This window comes from Olea europaea, unplaced genomic scaffold (genome assembly GCF_002742605.1).
Source record: "Olea europaea var. sylvestris unplaced genomic scaffold, O_europaea_v1 scaffold2043, whole genome shotgun sequence".
NCBI classification, from domain to species: domain Eukaryota; kingdom Viridiplantae; phylum Streptophyta; class Magnoliopsida; order Lamiales; family Oleaceae; genus Olea; species Olea europaea.
Window position 1 is genome coordinate 49,244 of NW_019238336.1, and position 13,197 is coordinate 62,440.

General features: G+C 36.0%; 1 protein-coding gene across 2 annotated transcripts; it reads left to right on the forward strand.

Annotated features, from left to right (window-relative positions):
- Positions 1-2,480: 2,480 nt before the first annotated feature.
- On the forward strand, positions 2,481-12,371 carry LOC111379854 (myosin-12-like). 2 transcript variants are annotated; one of them, XM_023003287.1, is made up of 23 exons: positions 2,481-2,607; positions 2,910-2,970; positions 3,088-3,265; positions 3,454-3,659; positions 4,160-4,279; positions 4,372-4,470; positions 7,335-7,550; positions 8,012-8,151; positions 8,231-8,332; positions 8,762-8,873; positions 8,956-9,042; positions 9,149-9,208; positions 9,307-9,477; positions 9,609-9,764; positions 9,831-10,037; positions 10,120-10,269; positions 10,359-10,429; positions 10,544-10,643; positions 10,735-10,791; positions 10,877-10,933; positions 11,061-11,141; positions 11,820-11,902; positions 11,983-12,371. In XM_023003287.1, the coding sequence occupies exons 1-23, from the start codon at positions 2,582-2,584 to the stop codon at positions 12,104-12,106; spliced, it is 2,664 nt and encodes an 887-aa protein (XP_022859055.1). In that variant the 5' UTR covers positions 2,481-2,581; the 3' UTR covers positions 12,107-12,371. The 2 variants fall into 2 exon arrangements, with proteins under 2 accessions (XP_022859055.1, XP_022859057.1); XM_023003289.1 differs by lacking the exons at positions 2,481-2,607; positions 2,910-2,970; positions 3,088-3,265; ... (1 more) ...; positions 4,160-4,279; positions 4,372-4,470 and adding exons at positions 4,925-5,058; positions 5,361-5,421; positions 5,539-5,716; ... (1 more) ...; positions 6,605-6,724; positions 6,817-6,915 and having other exon boundaries at positions 8,956-9,021.
- Positions 12,372-13,197: the final 826 nt, after the last annotated feature.

The following is a 13,197-nucleotide window of genomic DNA, read 5'->3' on the forward strand; positions in this document are numbered from 1 at the left end:
GAATAAAATTCCTAAAAAAATTGGCAAGTAGTTCGCAAGTTGGCTCGATTCGCCCAACAGAGGGACGAACTCGTGGGACAAGTCCAGTCATATTTTGATAAAGCGAGCCTAGTCACGTAGTGGACCGAGTCGAGCCTAGCGATATACGAGCTCAACAGCTCAGGTCGATTCATTTAACATTCCTACATAGAATGAAGATAGGTTGGCCGGCAAGCAAGAGGAGGCCATGAGGGACCTACACATTACTTTTTCCTCATGTGCAAAGGCCAACCTATATGAATTTTCAACTCAAAGCCCACAATATCCTACGCCCACACCGCCCACCCCAAAAAATAAAAGGAAAATGTGGTTTCAATTCTTTCATAATAAAAACCTGAATAGCCATCTCATTACATAAAAAGGTTGGTGAATGGGGATTGGAGAGAAGAATTAGCTTTCCAGGTGTTCCAGTGAGAGGGAAAACTTTTCAGCATTTCTAAAATGCTCCAACACTGCAGCCTTCTCTGTTTCCCTGTCTTTACAACCACAATCCCCATGTGATCCCTTTTATATCATTCTAGGATTCACCTTTATAAGTTAGAATCGACTGAACGAATTATTTTCTACCACCATGTTCGATCATTGCTAAATCTATAGGAAGCTTGGTTCTAAAATTCTTGTAGCAAACCAAGAAAGAGCGATTTCTCGCAAATATACCATGTTGCAAACCTTCCTTGGAGATTGGAAATTTCAGAAAGAATAGAGCTGTGTCAGTATTATTCTTGTACATTTTTAACTGTAAAATCCAAAACCCACTGGTATGTTCTAATGGGTTTTACTAGGAAAACAGGGAGGCGGTCCGAACCCCACAAATTGGGGGGGTGGGGGGGGATCCTGTCAGGGAGGCGGTCAGCCTCCCTGTTACAGGAGCAAAACCCATGCTCTAATAGGAGCAGAAAAAGTAATGAAAACTACGAATTGAATTGATGTCAAATTTTGCAGAGAAATATGAAACTGTGTATTTACAGTAGAATGATATTATCACACAGAAAGTAAATCTGAACAGTGAAAATGGCATTTAATTTACTTTAATCATTGATAAAAGAGAAAGTTAAGGTGACAACTAATCCTAATTAAAGAAGCTTACTTTGAACTATATTGCTGTACCATCGGAGCTAGCATTACAAACTGTTGCTTTTGTCATGCACATCATAATTAGCAATGCAATGACCACACCATTGCTACCCAACAGGTCCACTGATTAGCAGGCTGCAATAATATAAGCATTTAATTAAAAACTATGAATCCCTCCTCTTGCTTACCTAATTGGCAAACCAGTTGGACCACTAAAAAGAGAGATTTTTCTAAGCTAATTCACTTGTCTTTTAATGAATGAATTTTACACGTGTACATATAGTCCAAAACTACCAAGCTAGTGTATGATAGGCGCAAGAGGAATTTTCAGTGGATTGATATAATGCATAGATTGATATAATGCATAGATGGCAAGAACACTTTGACGGACCGACATTAACATTGAGAGACAAAAGATAAGAGAGTAGGGATTCATTAGTTGAGGGGGTTTGGGCAAACCACAAACTGCCATTATTTCTCTCCAACAAAGAATTATATCCTTATATATCTTACCACGATTCAATTGCTACATCGCTCTATTGACGCCTAGCAAGATCTTCATGAAACTTGAAAAAATAGACAAGAAAATAGTATTCATTCCTAGGAAATCAATAACAAATGAGCATAACACCGACACTAGACAAAAGCTACAGGTGTGAATGAGATTAGATACTCAATAGTCATAAACGTAAAATTCCAGCTCAGATATAGGAATTTTCCCAAGAAGCAATTCTATTATGTAGGGGATTCTTTGTTGCCAAGTCAACATCCTATGTGGACTCAGAAAAGCAAAGTTGACAAGAGGTGGGGGAGGAGAGGTAAGGGGTGCTACTTTGCCTTTTTCTTTTGTGTTTGCACCACCATAATTACTTCTGCTTTCGGTTTGCCTTAATACATTCTTTTTCAATATTTTTTTCCTATTCTTTTATTTCTACATTCCACCACCATCATTTCTTAAGAACATTACTATCTTTCTGAATCTCTCTATTCTCCCTCCGTCAAAAATAAGTCCCTTCTCATTCTGAGTTCAATGATCATATAGCCTTCAACAATGGTAAGTTCCTGATAGTTGGGAGTTAATATTACCCCATTATAATATACTTTTGGAGCATTTTTCATCACAAAAGAACAGTCTAATACTTGTTCAATGATCCAGGGAACTCCCATTAACATTATCGTTGGATCGCATGTCTGGGCTGAAGATCCTGAATTTGCTTGGATTGATGGTGAAGTTACAGAGATCAAAGGCACAGATGCCACCATAGTTACATCAAATGGGAAGACTGTAAGCCAACCTCACGTCCCAATTCTTTCTTTCTTTCAATTAGATGAAAATTTCAATACTAATTTTCTCTCATTTATAAAGCATTAGTGGTAATTGTGGCAGGGTGTTTTAGAGGCCATAAGGATAAGCTGTGCTGGATATCCAACTAAAAGATCGTTCGATGAGTTCATAGACCGTTTTGGAATGCTAGCTCCAGATGTTTTGGATGGGTACGTAATGGAATACTTCACTTCCTTTTAGCTTAAATATATGCTCTGTGCAGGATGAAAAATAATCATGGTCCTAAAGAGCAGGTTCGTTAGTATTATCCTACCAAGCTCAAAAACAATCAATACTAGCCAATTCCATAAGCTAAACCACTTTAAACACATTTTTTAAATGTAAACCAGGCATTCATCTTCATCTACTCAAGTTCTAAGAAATAACATCCTCAGGGGAGGTGGTGTCTTGAGTTCTCAGTGGTTTACATTCGAGAAATTTCCTCATATTTTTATTTCTTGCTGAGGTGCAGATCCGATGAGAAATCAGCATGTATTGCAATCTGTAACAAAATGAACTTAAAGGGCTATCAGGTAATAAACCTATATCAGAATAGTTATATATATGTAAAGTTGAATATTTTCTTTGAAGTTCCTTAAAAGATTTGACAAAGAGTGATAGTCTGATGTTGCCACTTTTCTGTACTTCAGATTGGGAAAACAAAGGTATTTCTTAGAGCAGGGCAGATGGCTGAATTAGATACTCGAAGAGCTGAGGTTTTGGCTCGTGCTGCAAAGCGTATTCAGAGGCAAATCCGGACATACCTAACCCGAAAAGAGTACATTATCCTGCGAAAGGCTACCATCCATATCCAGAAACTATGGAGAGGTAACCCTTTTTTAAGTCAAAAAAGTATGTGAGCTCATGAATTGTTCATAGAAATTAAAATTTTCACCTTTCAGTATTGGAACTATCACAGGCCCAATTGTAACTATATAATTAGAATTCAGTGACCAGTTTCATCGCCATTTTCTGGTAATATGTGTAATAACCTTTTCTTTATGGTAATTACCCAGCACAAATTGCACGCAAGCTGTATGAACACATGAGACAAGAAGCTGCTTCAATCCGTATACAGAAACATGCACGCGCACATGCAGCAAGAAAGTCTTACACCAAATCACGGGAAGCAGCAACTGTAATTCAAACAGGGATGAGAACAATGTCAGCCCGAAATGAGTACAGGTGGAGACGACAAAACAAAGCAGCAACTATAATTCAGGTAGTGTACATGCACAGGTTAAAAAATCCTGTTTTGTTTATTCCTACGGGGAAACACAATGACGATAAATAGAACAATTGCATTGGTGCGAGAGAGTATTAAATGAACTTTTTTGGAATGTGATAAACTTCATAATAGTGACAGGCAACTAAGAAACCTTGCAATTGAATTTGGGAGCATAGAAAATTCTATTTAGTAATTGATTTCTAGTTAAATAACCTAAATCATGTATAACAGATGTAAGAAGAATCCTCTCTTTCCTTCCTGCACGTTCTTTTTCTTTTTCTTTTTTTGTTCTGTTTTGCAAGGGGTGGGAAGTTGGGAAAGAGGGAAATAAGAGTGGTGCTTTCTTTATTTCTCAGATTGAATAAACTTAACTATTGAAAGCATTCTTGCAAGTCGTTATGCGATATATAAAAATGCAGACCATTGCTGAACAAATAAATAGCATATGTCTTGTCCTTCAAATTAAATATTCTAATTATTTTGGTTTTTTCCAGACTGAATGGAGAAGATTCCATGCTCTTTCTGTGCATAATCGGGTGAAAAAGGCAAATATTACACTTCAATGCCTTTGGCGTGCTAGGATTGCAAGGAAGGAGCTTAGAAAATTGAGGATGGTTAGTTTATCTTCTTGATAGAATAAAACTTGGTACCAACTGCTAATAAATTGAATGAAAGGTAATCTATAGTGGTTAATCTCGTAATGCAGGCAGCAAGGGAAACAGGAGCACTCAAGGAAGCAAAGGACAAGCTGGAAAAGCGTGTTGAAGAACTTTCATGGAGACTAGATTTTGAGAAGCGCTTAAGGGTAAACTACCAGTGCAAGACTAGCAGCTAGAAGTATATGCAGAAATACAGTGATAATCTTGAATCGTGACCATTGATTCTATTAGTTTAGTTCCTGATGCATGTGAGAAGACGGTTATGGTATAAACCAGAATCAGGACTAAGGTTAACGGACCCTTAGCAATTGATCATCCATAAATTTGAAATCTTCAATGGTAGCTGATATTAGATTGTAACAGATGTGGAAACTGAAAATTCCAACTTCCATCAACCTTTTCATTTACTAATAAAGTGTCTAGATATCTAATTAGCTTATGATAAGATGCAAGGAGGTAGTGACTCTGTAGCGTATAAATGCACATTAAACACAAATATAGTACTAAATGATAAGGCTTAATGCAGTCCATTTGTACATCAGCTAAAACAATAATATGTAAAGTATAATGCTATTCCAATCTCCTAATTTTCTCTCATTTATAAAGCATTAGTGGTAATTGTGGCAGGGTGTTTTAGAGGCCATAAGGATAAGCTGTGCTGGATATCCAACTAAAAGATCGTTCGATGAGTTCATAGACCGTTTTGGAATGCTAGCTCCAGATGTTTTGGATGGGTACGTAATGGAATACTTCACGTCCTTTTAGCTTAAATATATGCTCTGTGCAGGATGAAAAATAATCATGGTCCTAAAGAGCAGGTTCGTTAGTATTATCCTACCAAGCTCAAAAACAATCAATACTAGCCAATTCCATAAGCTAAACCACTTTAAACACATTTTTTAAATGTAAACCAGGCATTCATCTTCATCTACTCAAGTTCTAAGAAATAACATCCTCAGGGGAGGTGGTGTCTTGAGTTCTCAGTGGTTTACATTCGAGAAATTTCCTCATTTTTTTATTACTTGCTGAGGTGCAGATCCGATGAGAAATCAGCATGTATTGCAATCTGTAACAAAATGAACTTAAAGGGCTATCAGGTAATAAACCTATATCAGAATAGTTATATATATGTAAAGTTGAATATTTTCTTTGAAGTTCCTTAAAAGATTTGACAAAGAGTGATAGTCTGATGTTGCCACTTTTCTGTACTTCAGATTGGGAAAACAAAGGTATTTCTTAGAGCAGGGCAGATGGCTGAATTAGATGCTCGAAGAGCTGAGGTTTTGGCTCGTGCTGCAAAGCGTATTCAGAGGCAAATCCGGACATACCTAACCCGAAAAGAGTACATTATCCTGCGAAAGGCTACCATCCATATCCAGAAACTATGGAGAGGTAACCTTTTTTTAAGTCAAAAAAGTATGTGAGCTCATGAATTGTTCATAGAAATTAAAATTTTCACCTTTCAGTATTGGAACTATCACAGGCCCAATTGTAACTATATAATTAGAATTCAGTGACCAGTTTCATCGCCATTTTCTGGTAATATGTGTAATAACCTTTTCTTTATGGTAATTACCCAGCACAAATTGCACGCAAGCTGTATGAACACATGAGACAAGAAGCTGCTTCAATCCGTATACAGAAACATGCACGCGCACATGCAGCAAGAAAGTCTTACACCAAATCACGGGAAGCAGCAACTGTAATTCAAACAGGGATGAGAACAATGTCAGCCCGAAATGAGTACAGGTGGAGACGACAAAACAAAGCAGCAACTATAATTCAGGTAGTGTACATGCACAGGTTAAAAAATCCTGTTTTGTTTATTCCTACGGGGAAACACAATGACGATAAATAGAACAATTGCATTGGTGCGAGAGAGTATTAAATGAACTTTTTTGGAATGTGATAAACTTCATAATAGTGACAGGCAACTAAGAAACCTTGCAATTGAATTTGGGAGCATAGAAAATTCTATTTAGTAATTGATTTCTAGTTAAATAACCTAAATCATGTATAACAGATGTAAGAAGAATCCTCTCTTTCCTTCCTGCACGTTCTTTTTCTTTTTTTGTTCTGTTTTGCAAGGGGTGGGAAGTTGGGAAAGAGGGAAATAAGAGTGGTGCTTTCTTTATTTCTCAGATTGAATAAACTTAACTATTGAAAGCATTCTTGCAAGTCGTTATGCGATATATAAAAATGCAGACCATTGCTGAACAAATAAATAGCATATGTCTTGTCCTTCAAATTAAATATTCTAATTATTTTGGTTTTTTCCAGACTGAATGGAGAAGATTCCATGCTCTTTCTGTGCATAATCGGGTGAAAAAGGCAAATATTACACTTCAATGCCTTTGGCGTGCTAGGATTGCAAGGAAGGAGCTTAGAAAATTGAGGATGGTTAGTTTATCTTCTTGATAGAATAAAACTTGGTACCAACTGCTAATAAATTGAATGAAAGGTAATCTATAGTGGTTAATCTCGTAATGCAGGCAGCAAGGGAAACAGGAGCACTCAAGGAAGCAAAGGACAAGCTGGAAAAGCGTGTTGAAGAACTTTCATGGAGACTAGATTTTGAGAAGCGCTTAAGGGTAAACTACCAGTGCAAGACTAGCAGCTAGAAGTATATGCAGAAATACAGTGATAATCTTGAATCGTGACCATTGATTCTATTAGTTTAGTTCCTGATGCATGTGAGAAGACGGTTATGGTATAAACCAGAATCAGGACTAAGGTTAACGGACCCTTAGCAATTGATCATCCATAAATTTGAAATCTTCAATGGTAGCTGATATTAGATTGTAACAGATGTGGAAACTGAAAATTCCAACTTCCATCAACCTTTTCATTTACTAATAAAGTGTCTAGATATCTAATTAGCTTATGATAAGATGCAAGGAGGTAGTGACTCTGTAGCGTATAAATGCACATTAAACACAAATATAGTACTAAATGATAAGGCTTAATGCAGTCCATTTGTACATCAGCTAAAACAATAATAATCTTGCAGATTGATACTGAAGAAGCAAAGAGCCAGGAAATAGCAAAGTTTCAGACTGCTTTAGAAGAAATGCAAGCAAAACTGGATGAAGCACATGCTGCAATCATTCATGAAAAAGAGGCGGCAAAGACAGCCATTGAACAAGCCCCACCAATCATCAAAGAGGTACCTGTAGTGGACGACACAAAGGTGGAACTATTGACAAATCAAAATCATGAACTTGAGGTAATGTCAAGATACTTAATTTCACATCTTATAAGAATCCATACAATTTTTATCTTTTAGGAAGCCATGTTTGATATCTGGAGTGACAAGCAAAATGCATTAATGCACTCGATACAGGATTCCACTTACAGTCTTTCCAAGCATTGAAAATATAACTTCGAGAAGGATACAGATAAAAAATTATTCAATTTCGGAGTTCGAATATTTTGGAGCGTTCAGCACTATAATGAGAGAGTGCTATATCTCGGACAAAAGATGATGATAAAACATATTCTTTATTATCTGACATATAACCATGAAAACTAAGACAGGCAAAGTCGGCTTGAATAAAGATTAACTATAATGAGTTTGGAAACCTCCCACTTAAAGACAGATGATCATACAACTGTACTAGAGGAATATAGAAACTGGCATCCATCACAGTTATAGGCACATGCCTAATCCATAGTTCAACAATGCAGGAAGAGATAAGAGAACTAAAGAAGCGGGTAGTGGAATTTGAGCAAAGTTATTCTGAGGCTGAAAAGGAAAGCAAAACCAGACTTCAAGAAGCAGAAGAAGCACAGATGAAAGTTTCACAACTTCAGGAGACCATCGAGAGGTATTTGATTTCAAAGGTTCATATATTTGATATTTGTGTGGTCTACATCATTATGAGTATATTTTCTTAATGTTTCCAGATTAGAAATGAATGTATCCAACCTTGAATCTGAGAATCAGGTTCTGCGTCAGCAGGCTTTGGCTGCATCAACTACAGAGGACTCCACTGAGGAAATGGAAATGTAAGAATGTGAAAGAAAGAAATAAAGAATGACTTCACATACTTAAAAGTTCTAATTGCATTACCAAAAACACTTGAAAAACATTTGGTGGAAGGTCATACACTGGCTTTTAGCAGACCTTGAAACATTTAAATTCACTAGTTCTGAGTAGGAACTTGTATTCATCATGATCAATGGGGACTGCATAAAACTTGTCCATTTTACTGATAATTAAGCAATTGCTCATGGACCAGATACCATCAGCTCACTCCTAGACTATATCAGATAGGCAAACGTAATTAAATTAAAAGAAAAGACCAAAACATATTTCAGTTTTTAAACAAAATCTATAGAAACAGTGCGAAGAAATTAACTCAGAGATCATCTGGATCGTATCTTCAAGGAAGCAGTCCAAAGTAGAAATCTGAATCATTTTCATACCTGTGTCAGACTTAGGAGCAAGATCAGAGATTTGGAGTCAGAAAACGAGTTACTTCAAAGTCAAAACATAGTTGTGGAGCAAATAGTGGGTCCTGTTCATCATATATCCCAACTGGACAAGGTACATTAGGTTTTCCTATACTATGAATTAAATAATTGCTAAAGCTGCATGCAGTTATTCACTAGCCTGATGTAAAATGCAGAGTTTCGACAATGGACATAAAAACGATAGCAGTGTTCAAATAGTGCAAGAGCCTCAAACTACACAGGCAAAGGAACATATAACTGAAGTACAATAAACTTTTCCTACAATAATTTTTCAGAGAGAGGAAAATTGCAGACAACTTTTTAACTGTTGGGTTTTCAGTTAGAATGAAAAGTGAATTTTTCGTGCAGGATTCTTTGCCTCCTGTAACAGTCCTCACTAAACAAAGATCCTTAGCAGATAGGCAGCAGGTATTAGATGGAAACTAAGCCTTTTTGTCACACATGACAAATAGACAGAGCTAGAGAGTAGACTAAACACATTTTTGTACATCCTCTTGTATTTACAGGAAAACTATGATGTACTAATCAAATGTCTCCTCGAAGACAAGCAATTTGACAAGGGCAGACCTGTTGCTGCTTGCATTGTGTACAAAACACTCGTTCAATGGAGATCCTTTGAAGCAGACAAGACACATATATTTGATAGGGTTGTTCATGCTATCCAATCATCAATAGAGGTAATAGATTTCACTAAGGCGAGAAACTTAATGTGATGTGAGTTCCATTAACAGCCACCACTGCTTTTTATGAATATGCATATGGCATAGATTTACTATGAAAGAGTACATAAAACTGCATGTCCATGCAGAATCAGGATGGTGCTAAGGATCTAGCATATTGGCTGTCAACAACGTCTACTCTTTTATTTCTTCTGCAACGAACAATCAAAGCAAGCAATACATCAATGGTAGCTTCCAAAAGGAACCGAAGTTCGCCCACCACCTTGTTTGGCAGAATGGTGCAGGTAAGATTTTCCCATTTAAATTAACTGTCACCTGTGAAAAATGACAAGGCAAGGGTTCATTTGCAGGGTTCCCGACATTTTTCAATGAACATGGGAATTTCTAGTGGATACAGCGGGATGGATGGAAACCTTAACCCAAAATCAAGGATAGAAGCTAAATACCCTGCCTTGCTGTTTAAACAACATCTAGCTGCCTGTGTTGAGAAAATATATGGAATGATCCGTGACAGCTTAAAGAAAGAGATCAGTCCATTTCTTAACTTGTGCATACAAGTAAGCACCTCATCCATGCTAAAACCATTTAACCTAGTATCTTTCACCAATAGCCAACTATATCTCGTTATGCCATGAACAGGCACCAAGAGCCGCAAGGATCAGACCATTACGAGGGTCGTCTAAAAATATACATTCACATATCATATTAAAACAACAGGGATCTAGTATACACTGGAAAAATATTGTCAACAGCTTGGATCATGCCATGGGAATACTGTCAGAAAATTATGTAAGCAGAACTACTGTTTTCTATCTACTTTCCCTTAGCATAAATGAATGAACCAAAATAGTTCGAAATGCTAATAAATCTGTTTTTAGGTCCCTTCCACTATTACAAGGAAAATCTTCAGCCAGGTATTCTCATTCATAAATGTTCAGCTTTTCAACAGGTATGAAATTCTTCGAACTTCTACTCTAACCAACACAAATAGATTTTGAAACTAGAAATATTCACTTTTATAAGCACTTTAAATGTCCAACAATAAATTTGCATCTGTTCTCAGCTTACTGCTCCGTCGTGAATGCTGCTCATTTAGCAATGGAGAGTACGTAAAGGCTGGTTTGCAAGAAATAGAGCACTGGTGTACAAAAGCTACAGATCAGGTAAAATATCCATGAGAAGCTATTGGCAGACTAATTTAGACCAGTTCAACAAATTAATAAATGACTTTTACTTCATTCTGTTACCATACAGTTTGCTGGATCTTCCTGGGATGAACTCCAACACATAAGACAAGCTGTAGCTTTTCTGGTATAAGTCTTAATCAAACAGAATTCATCTTCTAAGAAAATTGGAATGTCTTGGAACTGATTAAACCCTGGTTCAACTTTCACAGGTTCTGCACCAGAAAGCTCAAAAGTCATTGGATGAGATCACAAATGAACTCTGCCCGGTAAATTGACTTCATAAGTTGCTTTACTCTCAAGCTAAAAACATTAAAATGACCATATTTCTTTTAATAAATAAAGGTGTAATATTCATAAAAGTAACTCTTGTATTCCTTTTTTTTTTTTGATTAGGTGTTGAGCATCCCACAAATATATCGAATAGGAACCATGTTTTGGGATGACAAATATGGAGCCCAAGGATTATCTCCAGAAGTAAGGCTCTCCTTAAGCTCATTATTGCCATGATTTATCTGTCCTTTTGTGATAGAAAGTGAAGGTTTAAGAAACTTACTGCTTAAATAGAATAAAATTTTCCAAACATGTATATGTAATTTAAAATAGAGTACACCAGCCCCTTCAAATATAAACCATTCAAAATAAAGCTCCCATGAATGAAATTTACACTTTTTAACAAGTCAAAAAACACTAAAAACCCAACATAATCAAAATCAAGAGATATCAAATATGCAATGAGTCCACGGGATACATTTCATGACCCATTTTGTCAGTTTAGACATTCATTTTTTTTTGGGATATATGCATTTTTCTTCCACCTTTTCTTCCATTTTTGAGGTTTTTTTCCATTTCTTAGTAAGTGAAAGAAAATAGTTCTTTTTCATCCAACTATCTCATTTTTTTCCTCTGGAATAATGAATATATTTTAAATGTCAACATAACTATCGTAGTTAACCCTTCATTAATTATTTTTTATCAATTTTTTCCTCTGACCAGTGTCATGATATCCTTTTTTCTTATTTTTGATGAGCAATAGACACCCATAAGTTAAATTATTTGAAAAGTATATGCCCATTTAGAGAAAACGTATGGTTCTGTAATATTAAGTCATTTTGACAGATTACTCCTAACCCTCATTGTCAATTTGTACTTCAGATAATTGCAAAGATGAAATCATTGACCTTAGAAGATTCAATTAATACGCCAAACAACACATTCTTGCTTGATGTGGATTCAAGGTAATCAAACTTTACAGTCATAACAGTAGATCATGAATATAAAAGGCGAAGCTCTTACTCACTCATTTGCCAAATTACAGTATACCTTTCTCTATTGAAGAGATATCACAGTCCTTTCAAGATATCAATGTGTCTGATGTGGATCCTCCTCCCCTTCTTCGTCAGAGATCAGATTTCCATTTCCTGTTGCAGACAACAGAATGAGAATATTTTACTTCTCCAATTTTGGCTTTATTTAAAGAAAAAGGTTTAGGTGCAAGTTGTAACCATTTCTTGATTGCAGTAGCCATTTTGTTCCTTTGGGGTGGTGGGAGAGTGAGTGATTCAGAATGTAAATGTTCTTTGTTTAGTTTGATTTTTAATTATTTGTTTCCCACATTTCAGCAAAGCAATTGTTTGTAATCATAAGTGCTCTTCAGATTGGGGCTTTAACAAAATGATGATGTACACGCACTTATCAAAATTTTCAGTAGGAACAGAAAGAATTTGTAGTGAATCCACATTATCCATATACCCCTTTACAGTTTTGCTCTTACTGGTCGATTCAAATCAGGACCCTGGATCTTACTTCAAAGATTCCAGGGAAAAGAAGAAACAAACAATTTTCTAATAGCATAAAATGAACAAGTCTAGCAATAAAATAATCTTGTCCATCACTCAGCCATAAAATTGCTAAACTAGGATTTCTTTCTCCATGTTAGAAATTTTGGGCTGCGAATAGTACATGTGAGGTGACCCGACCCACAAAGTATTAAAAGGGTTGTAGCGAGTGGTTTGAACTTAAAATTCAAATCTATAACTCCCTATAATCACCTAACTCCTATACAATCTCCAAGTTTTAGTCTAACATTTTGGGAGAGAAAAGATGGGAGAAAATAAGTGAAATTCGTAGGGAAATCACTCAAAAATAGAAAAGTGCATAGAATCACGTGTATGACATGAAAACCCGCGAAATTAAGCACTTAAATTGTAGATAATAATCTTCTTCCATTGTAATCGAGATTGAGACTATTCAAGAATAGGAAATGCAGATTTTGGAGGTTTCGAATGCAATGTGACTCGACTACTTAAAAGATCTTTGAATTCATTATTTCAAGTAAGTTTCTTGACCCAAAATTCATGTAAAAGAATGTTGCAGATTCTTACATTGGTATTATAGCCGTAAAAATTGTTTCCCTTGCATACTATTTTGTTGTAAATGGAATTATTATGTTGAAAAATGCATGTATGCCATTTTTGTTGAAACTTGAAGCATTGTTGATGGCATGTCATAAAATATACAACATAAATTCACA